At 37.9% G+C, this 9,411-nt stretch overlaps 1 protein-coding gene across 2 annotated transcripts; it reads right to left on the bottom strand.

Moving 5' to 3' along the window:
- On the bottom strand, window positions 1–9,367 carry UTP15 (UTP15 small subunit processome component). 2 transcript variants are annotated; one of them, XM_061475828.1, is made up of 12 exons: window positions 9,197–9,355; window positions 8,587–8,679; window positions 8,318–8,502; window positions 7,521–7,699; window positions 6,606–6,731; window positions 5,971–6,106; window positions 4,122–4,206; window positions 2,681–2,830; window positions 2,339–2,440; window positions 2,002–2,135; window positions 1,500–1,558; window positions 1–994 (listed from the first exon to the last, which is right to left on the bottom strand). In XM_061475828.1, exons 1-12 carry the CDS (start codon window positions 9,284–9,286, stop codon window positions 777–779), a joined length of 1,557 nt encoding a protein of 518 aa, XP_061331812.1. In that variant the 5' UTR covers window positions 9,287–9,355; the 3' UTR covers window positions 1–776. The 2 variants fall into 2 exon arrangements, with proteins under 2 accessions (XP_061331812.1, XP_061331811.1); XM_061475827.1 differs by having other exon boundaries at window positions 8,318–8,679; window positions 9,197–9,367.
- Window positions 9,368–9,411: the final 44 nt, after the last annotated feature.

Genomic DNA, 9,411 nt, shown 5'->3' with positions numbered 1-9,411 from the left:
TTACTGATAACAACGTAGACTTTAATTGCATCTACTGTTCATTTAAAGTGAAACAATTACACAAAAGTTAAGCTTTTTCACTTAAGATTTTCTCACTGGTGTGCAGCTTACTTACTACATTAAATTAACGTGAATTAATTTCCCTTTAGATACAAGAATGACCTACTTTCTAGAGAATTGTAACATAAATGCATATGCGCTACTTAAAAAATTAAACTAATAAAACTAACAACTGTACTCGTTTTCTTGAGTCATTTTGCTGTTTTCTATAAATTCACTGAAGTCGGAAATAGAGATGAAGCAGGTGGAGAAAAGACAATGAAGTCAAATTTTATCAAATGCATATGTGGTTTTATTCCTATGTCCACGTATGCGATATGGGACATTAACCTTAAATAAGGACAATCAACGGCACATTAGAATTAAACAAATCTCATTATTTTCCAGTAAATGAAAAATGAAAATTGTTGACTATATCTCTGAGTCAAGTAACAACTTAGGACTGGATGCACAAAACACTCTTTCAAAGTTACATAACTTTGGAATAAAACTTTAAAATTCAATTGTTTGGAAAATACTGCAAGGAAAATCCTGAAAACATTCTTCTTTCTCTGTCTTCAGTAATGAAGCCTATTCAGAAACACGATTTGGAAGACAGAACTTCAACATAGAGGAGTTTTTTCAGAAAGTCACTATTATAAAAAGTTATCAGGAGAACAGGTCATGTATTTCAAGTCCACACTATTTTTGTGAAAATTTGTCATGACAGTTGTCAGTCATTCATCTGTTTCAATGATCTCTGTAGGACTATTACTTCTGTTCTCTTCTAGACAAGTAACTTTTTTCTCAGCAAAACTAGCAAATAGTGTATCCATCATTCCCAAAACTTCTAGTAGTTCCCCTTGATAGTCAATCTCTTTTCCTATGGCTTCTTGAAGTCTCAAGAACTGCCTATCGACGATCGCTGACTGCCCAAGCACAGGCTGATAAATGTCTGTAAAGAAAAAAATCACTTAAGAATTGACTTTATCTATGGAAACATGAAAATTATATTATCTAGTCAGAGATGCATTTACAGGGCCTCATAAAAGTCCAACATTGTGGACAAATAAGACAAATTCAACAGTGATCTAAAAACAGTGTTAATTATTGGTATGTACTTATAGTTAAGTCATACTAACAGAAAGTTTTACGACCTCAAATAGTATTTTTACCTCACTGGAGAAGTGGAATTCACCTGAACTATGTAAGTGTAGAAATATGAGATATCAAAGACACTTAAAGAGACCACGAGGCGCTTCCTGCAGCCAGTGCAAGTCAGATACTGACAGTGTTATCTGTCAAATACTCAAATATCAAAGTTATCTGCCAATACCCCTTTTTGGATCATACTTATAAGCAAAGCCATAAAAGTCTGGTTTCTTAAAGATGTAACACTTTTTACTTTATTTCCAAGCTAGCTATGTAACTTTTGAGAATCTTTTCTGTGCTGTACTTACCAGTGATCATATCTGCAACAGTCACCAGTATAGAAGTAAATCTAGGCTCAATCACACGCCTGCAAAATTAGAAGATATCCCCATTTTAATGGTTTTCCCAACTGCACTCCTCCAAACAACAAACCGGTTTCTCATACAGGCACAGAGACACTCTCTGATCCATGAAAAGACATCACAAAACAGTCAGAGAAGCAAGCCAAAAAACCCTTTCTTTCAGGTAGGCAGTGGAAGATGGAGGACTGGCAAAAGCCTCAGACATGTGAAGACACAAGTTTCATTGAGGCGCAGAAAATAACAGACTAAAGGTGGAATATCTAGCACAGAAGGAAAATATATTCTCTCATACTATCAGCAAAATTGTTTTCTGCTAACAATTTCAGTACTATCAGAAAGCAGAAGGTACATGAGATTTCAAGTGTACCAATGTTCCACTCGTGACCTGCTGAGACTCTGCTGCAAAAGGTCTCAAAACAGACAAAAAGAACTCAGGTTAAAATAATACCTTGCCACAAAGGTAAGTAGGAGATTAATTTGCTTCTCGTCTCGGCCTGCAAGTGCACTCTTCAGGGTTCCTCTACGATGTAGTTCCTGCATGACTGCAACCGTTACCTCAGGAGTATGAAGCCGAATGGATGGCTGAGCATATATAAGAAGAATTTAGTACCAAAGCAACATCTTTACACCCAAAAAAGGGTTTATACCAGCAAAAGAAAAACGGAAGCCACACGAGTTTGAATCCTTTCTACTGAGATATTAAAATAAAATTAGTTTAACATATGGAAAAAATCCACATCAGATGACAGCACACAATTCAGATGGAAAAAAAAACCATGCCTTACCTCCAGTACCGCATCAAGGGCTTTGGAAGAATCAAAGCTCTTCAGCAGCTTGTCATATTTCCTCAAAGCACGTCTTACAGGTTTACTGACAGAGAAATCTTCCTAGAATTGAGAAAATGAGTTCAGAATGAGAGATATTCACACAGTGGATTAGATGTACCACCATTAACAAGCTTTTATGGCTTTGTATCTTCCCTTCTCCTCCCTTTCAACTTAGCTCATCAAAATAAAAACAAAACAAAACAAACAAAAAACCCAACAAACACAACTAACCCCCAAAAACCCCACCAAAACATTATTTTTGAGGACTGTTTCAGTACGCATTTTCTCACCACTCTGTACCTGTTTTGGCATGTAAGTTTTTCCTCTCATATAGGTTCTATATGCTGGTTGCCTCTTCTTCTGAGACTTTTCTTTCCCTTCTTCAGGTTTTCTGTGCTTAATATTTAGCACCCCATTGGTCATGCCTACAACTATGGTTTCATCTTCAGGCTAAAATGATGAAATAACAGAGTTAGAAACATGGTTTTATTTAATGATGCATCCTCTACCATGCAGATTTTTAAATTTTTATGCTTCGTGACAAGGTTCTAATCACAATATTATAGATTAAGTGAAATTGGAAGCCACCTCCATGAGGTCCCATGTGGTCAAATACCTTGCTCAAAACAGGGACAGCTTCAAGACTATAATGGTAAGCAACATTATCCATATAATAAGCCTTTAACAAATACCTAGATGGACTCATTAAGCAAGGTCAAATATGCATTAACATCCTTATGTAAGTATATATGACAGGTTTTGGTTTTCTTGAGTGGTGTACAACTGCCTTCAGCTATTACATGCCATACAGCCGACATGAACATCAACTATGAGAAAGCTATTTTGGAACAGCAAGATTTTGAAAAATAGGTGAGAATTGTCCAAAATACCAGTCACTGGCATAAATTTCACCTAAATAACAAAGATTTCATGTATTTGATGCTAAAGGTCATAATTTTAAACAATACATTGAAGAAAAACACTGACTTCACATATATAAGTGAGATCTGACCTGTTACTATTAACAGGTAATTCTATGTAACCATTAAACATTAGCTGAATGCTCAAATGCTGCTAAAAAAAGATCCCTCACAGTCACTTTTACATGTCTTTCAGAGGCTACAGAAGAGGGCAACCATGTGACAACACCATTGTTTTAAAAAGTGGTGCTAGCCTCCAAATATCTGGCCAGCAGGTCACTTACCCATTGGAACTGAAATGTTCCAGAGAAATGAGTCTGTTTTCTGTTTCCAAGACAGTAAGACACATGCATTGGCAAAGAAGTTTGTTTAGGCGTATACCTCATACCCTCTCCTCTTTTCTTCCTCAAACCAATCTGATGCCAATAACTTTTAAGACAAGTGCACCCTATTCTATATTTCTCAACAAATGAACTAACTTTTTTCTTTTATCAATGCCACACAAGGTTCTTGAAAGGCAAAAGATTAGTACAATCCTCTTAAAGTCAAAGGACTTAAAGACTGAAACTTTCCCTATGATGTATATTGTCCCTGATAAACAGACAACTGTGTGCAGATCTGATCAGGTAACATCTGATGTCTGAATATATTACATTTAAAACCTTGTAATGCCCTTTTTTTACTTAGGAGGAATATATTCAGTCATCCTACTTTGCATGCACACCATTCTTCTGAAACACCAAACAGCAAAAATTAATTATTTCAGTGATGTAAAAGGTATCAGTAATTACCTTGCCTAGAAAAATTTCTAACGTACTTACCGACAGCGCAAGACTGAGGATGGGTGCTGCATAGCTAAAACTGTGGACTACTTTGTAGGAAGTAGTACTGTAAATCTTCACGTGCCTATACAGAAGGGTAATGATTAAAATCTCATTAGTAATGTCTTATCGTAGACACTTTACAAGAACTTCATCACTCTCAAGTTCTATACATCACTTAAGAAAACTGAGTATTTATACAAAGTAGTCTTCAGATTACCACTGAGCTTCTTAGTTACTACCTCTCCTGCAACAGAATGGTTCTGTTAGAAAACAAACAAAAGTCAAAAAAGGATGACCCCTACCCAAAAAAGATGAAAATGAGGCAAGAGCAGAAGAAATTTAAAACATATGCAGTGACTATCTGACTTCAGCAACGCTTAACAGGAAACACTAAGACAGTAGTATTTCTTGAAATTTGTTCTTAAGTTTCAAATGTTAAGATCTATTGACAATTTCTGGAAGTAAATCCATAAATATTCTTGTACATGGCTGCTCTTTAATGATTTGACTGAAGATGGGAAATACCTTAACCAATGAGAAAACAAAACATTCTCTTACAACAAGTTTGAACTTTAACGTTGTGAGCACTGAATGACAAACAGCTGCACAGCTAGTGGGATCCTCTAGTTTATGCTTTGTAATCAATAAAGCCTGTGGAAGCCTAGGAAGTACAGAAGGGAGGCAAGGAGGGAGAAAACAGACCACTGACATTTCAGACCACTTCGTGTTTCTAATGTCTCAGAGATAGATGGAACACCAGTACCCAGCAACTCAACCCAAACAAACAAAAAAGCAAGGATATTTCAGCTATGCCCTTTGGCTACAAGAAGCAACAGCAGAGACACAAAACCCAGGCTCTTTAAAGATGAATACTAACACCCTTTCAGTTATTTAAACTGTATTAAAGTTAAGAATAGGTACTTTATAGAGACTGCAAGGGTCAGTTTAGAGATTAAAAAAAAAAAAAAAAAAAAAAGGAATGGTTATTCAGAAGTTCCACATACAGAGATTCCCAAATGGCACATGCAACCCTTACTGACATTCAAGTTAATAGGAGGAAAAGGTTAATGTATACTGCAATATGTACCTTGATCCCAACACAAGGTTTCAGTTAGATTATATCTTTATATTAACAGTTACAAGTGCTTAAGCCAAAAAAAATCATGCACAGATTCACACTTGATGTATAATAACTTCAAAATAAAAAAAGTCCTTGTCCTGAGTTTAGCTTTAAAAGCTATTTTTCTCCTTCCTATTAGCTGGTGCACTGCTGTGTTTCAGATTTAATCTGAGAACAACGCTGATAACACACCAATGTTTTAGTTGTTGCTAAGTAATGCTTACTCTACTCAAGGACTTTTAGTTTCATGCTCTGCCAGTGAGGAGGGGCACAAGCAGCCCAGAGGAAGCAGAGACAAAGACACCTGACCCAAAATAGCCAAAGGAGTATTCCGTAAAACAACACGTCATGCCCAGTATATAAACGGGAGGTAGTCACCCGGAAGGCCCAGATTGCTGCTCCGTCGGGTTCGGTATCGGTCGATAGGTGGTGAGCAATTGTACTTGTGCTTATTGTTTTTTCTCCCCTTCCCTTTTTAGTTTTATACTCTCTCCCCTTGTTATTTCCCTTATCATTAGTAGTAGTAGTTTTGTATTATACTTTAGTTATTGGACTGTTCTTACCTCAACCAGTTGGGTTTACATTCTATCAATTCTCCTCCCCTTCCTGCCCAGAGGTGGGGTGGAAAAGGAGGGAGTGAGCAATCAGCTGTGTGGTGCTGAGTTACTGGCTGGTCTTAAACCATGACGGTCCTGAAGAATTTAAATTGCCGCAAAATACACTAACCTGTCCAAGGATCCTGACAATAACCTTTGTCCAGAGCTGTTCAGGCATAAACAAGTTACAGTTTTATGGTGATTTTTAAGTGATACTAGTAATTGTCCACCTTTTAGCACATCCCAAACTTTGACATATCGACCTCCTGTGAGAAGGAAACACACAAAACAGTTTGATATACATACATATTTCCACTTCTCTGGAGAAGTTTTCACACAGTTATAGTGCCTCCTTTGTAACATCTTGTTTTCTGTACCTACTCACCACCCATTATGACTACCTCCTGGGACAAGACACATTATAAGCATGCTCTTTTTCATGCCATTCTGCAGCCGAATGATTCAATGTACTTCTTACCAAAAGTACCTAAAGTTCCTTTACTTTAGCACTGGGTTAATTAAAGTCTGTATCTTGCCATTAACATCAGGGTTTTTTGTGGATTTTTTTTGGATCAACTACAGTAATATCTAATCAGAGACAAAAAAGACCCCTACTTTTACCCTCCAGATCAACTGATTCCTAAAGATCTTTGAGAAATCCAGCTGTTACATCACTTACCACCTCATTACTAAATGAAAATACTAGAAGGAAGCAGTTCAAGTACATTAGGGCCACAGAAAAGAAATCTGATTTTGCTGAAGTACCTGCAGATACTAGAAGCCCACCAGAAGGGAACAGAAGCACACTCTCCACAGGCTGACCGTGTTCTATTGTTATGATACTACTTTTTGTTCGGGCATCAAACAGTTTAACAGTGTGATCATAGGAACCTGCAAACAACACCATTATTAGCTTCAGTTTCATCATTTCAATTACTTCATGAACTAAAACAACCATGTACTACAATCTAAAGGAGCTCCTGCCAAACAGAAACAGTTTTAAACTGTGCACTTAGAACACCTTTTGGTTTACCTTGGTTAATTTACAGCCTTCAGGCAACATAAGTCTTCTAATTCTAGCCCCAACAATATGTCAGGCCTTAAAAGTAGTTTAAGTCTTAATTTTATTTCCCTTCCATTAATCAAGTGTATTTGCAACAATAAATTTAGCCAACCTGATGAAACTTTTAGTCTCGTGTGCCTCCTGAAGTAAGGAATACCACTTTTTCTCTAGGAATTTACCAGACATTAACAGAAAGCTACTGCTAGCAAGTGGTTTCAAATAACTCATGTGAGCTTCCATTTTTGAGTCTGGGAGTTTTCGTCTGTACAAACTACAATAGAACTAGTGTCCTCCTCTGGAAACCTTCAGTCAACTGCAACTAAAATATATATTCACAGAATTTTCTAAAACCTTTCAAAGGCCAGTCAGAACCACTGTTAACCCTAACAGGCTAAAGCAAAGATATGTTAAAAATTGGGGAAATTCTGAGTTTCTCTACACATCAGTGTCAAGCTTAAAAAGCAAGCAAAAAGGTAACAGCAAAGGAGGCACCAAGCAGGAAGCCAGATCCTCCATGTTTAAAATATAGTAAGCGAGATCCTACTGTATCAAAAACTATTTCTGCATTTTTCTTCAATTCAGTACAAAAAAAGCATATTGATAAAATAAAATCAAACCTGTTACAAAGACGTCTGCATTCACTTTACTTGCACAGCCGCATCTAACGTAGTCAGTATTTTCTCTGTATGAGACTATTTCTGAACCACTTGGAATATCCCACAGCTTTGATGAATAGTCATCACCACCAGAGAATATTCGGTATTTATCAGACAGGAAACCCACTACATGAACAGGTCTAGAAACCAAAGTCCACAATATCCAAAGTTAAAATATATACTTGTTTCCAGAAAAGTCAGTCTGTCTGAAGAGATTACTTATTATGTATTCTAACTTAAACATGCAAAGTCCTCACTGCTGGAAGTTATAAAGCCTCACTTTAGAGGTTAGTTACACTTTAGTTTTTATATTTCCAGCCAGAAAAGAGTCATGCTGACCTATGCTTACTTAAGCATTGATATGATTTGCCTTAAAAGTTGTATAGGTCTACTAGATGTCCAATCAAAAGCTGTAAGTTCTGCATTTGTTACTTAAGCTGTCTGTGTACTATCACTGTCTAAGTGTGCTCTTCAGTGCCACGGAGTCACAAGACTGTGCCTACACAACATATTAACAGACACCTACCTAAATTAGAAAGTAAATTTATTTTTCCAGGTACTCAATTCATATTTGGAATTTAAAAGTTACTCCAATTTTTAATTCAATTTAAAAATCTACTTTTGAGTAGTATCTACAAGAAACAGTAACAAACAACACAGACCAGTATTATTCAGATTTACAGCAAAATGCAAAGGAAACATATGCAAACACAGCAAACAAGTTTATGCACATATAGGAAAACCCAACATTGTCTTACTTGGTATGACCATCAAATTGTCTCAGCGGTGCTTTTCCACTGATGTCAAAGAGGCGAATGATACCTTCATCACTGCCAGCAACAAGCAGATTGCCATCATCTCTGTATGTGCCACAATAAGCAGCATCTTTGAAGCGAGAAAACGTTTTGATTGGTTCGTGAGAGTAACGACCATAAATGTGGATCTGGTACAACAAGAAGACATTAAGTTTGCTCATACGATACCAACTGAAAGACACAAACGTGAAAACCTCAGAGAAGCTGCTTACCCTTGAGGAAGCTGTGACAGCATAATTACGCGGAGGAACCGGTGAGAAGTCAATTTTATTTACTGCACCAAACTCCTTTATCTGAAGAGGTGCCTAAAGCGATTGCAATGAAGATCATTACATACATACAAGCACACCATCAAAAATCAAAACAGCAAAGCAAAATTTCTTCTTCCTGCAGAGAGGTCCAAACTCCACTCAGACCCAAATCAATTTTAAATACAACCCTATGGAGTTTCTCTTCTCTCAGGTTACTTCTGCTCACGTATTTTTTTTTTTCAATTCGCGCATTACAACTAACCTATTAATTACGTGCTCCGACGGGAAAAAAATAACCTTATTCACTCACACAAGATTAAAATTACTTTATCAATAGCACCAAAACAGTAGAAAAATATATTTTAGGACAAAAAATACACCTGCTGGGCCAATTTTGGGGAAAGGTCAGCCGTTTGGGCATAGGAAGCCGTTTAGTAGCTTTAACACGGTATTAAGGAACCGCTTCTAACCAAGAGCCGAGCAAGGCCAGGCACAGACCCAGCGCCAGCGCCAGCCGCAGCGGAGCACGACCAGCCCGCTGCCTCAGCGCGGTCGAGAGCTGCCTCCTTACCTTGTACCCCTCCCAGTACACCGTGTCCTGCGTGATCCTCTCCCCGAGCCTGGGGCAGGTCTGAACCACCACCGGTTTGTACAAGGCCATGGCTGTCCGGGAGCGGGGAGACCGCGCCTCCGCAGGAGCGAGGCCCACGCTGACCCCTCCGCGCTGCCGTGATGGCGCGGCCCACGCCTGTCACCGAGCGAGCCACCCCAGCCGTGTGCGTACGC

The sequence above is a fragment of the Pezoporus flaviventris genome, unplaced genomic scaffold (genome assembly GCF_033815535.1).
Source record: "Pezoporus flaviventris isolate CSIRO_AGI_PZ_B2104156 unplaced genomic scaffold, CSIRO_AGI_Pfla_v1 ptg000090l, whole genome shotgun sequence".
NCBI classification, from domain to species: domain Eukaryota; kingdom Metazoa; phylum Chordata; class Aves; order Psittaciformes; family Psittacidae; genus Pezoporus; species Pezoporus flaviventris.
Note: the sequence above shows the minus strand (reverse complement) of the source record. Positions and strands in the feature narration are given on the sequence as shown.

Bases quoted from the DNA above. Each gene is read 5' to 3' on its own strand.
- UTP15 (XM_061475827.1), bottom strand. From the start codon at position 9,286: ATGGCCTTGTACAAACCGGTGGTGGTTCAGACCTGCCCCAGGCTCGGG. The intron at 6,107-6,605 runs GTACTTCAGCAA...TCCTTCTCACAG, and splicing joins TGGGCTTCTAGTATCTGCAG to GAGGTCGATATGTCAAAGTT. The intron at 1,559-2,001 runs GTATTATTTTAA...CTAATTTTGCAG, and splicing joins CTACTTACCTTTGTGGCAAG to GCGTGTGATTGAGCCTAGAT.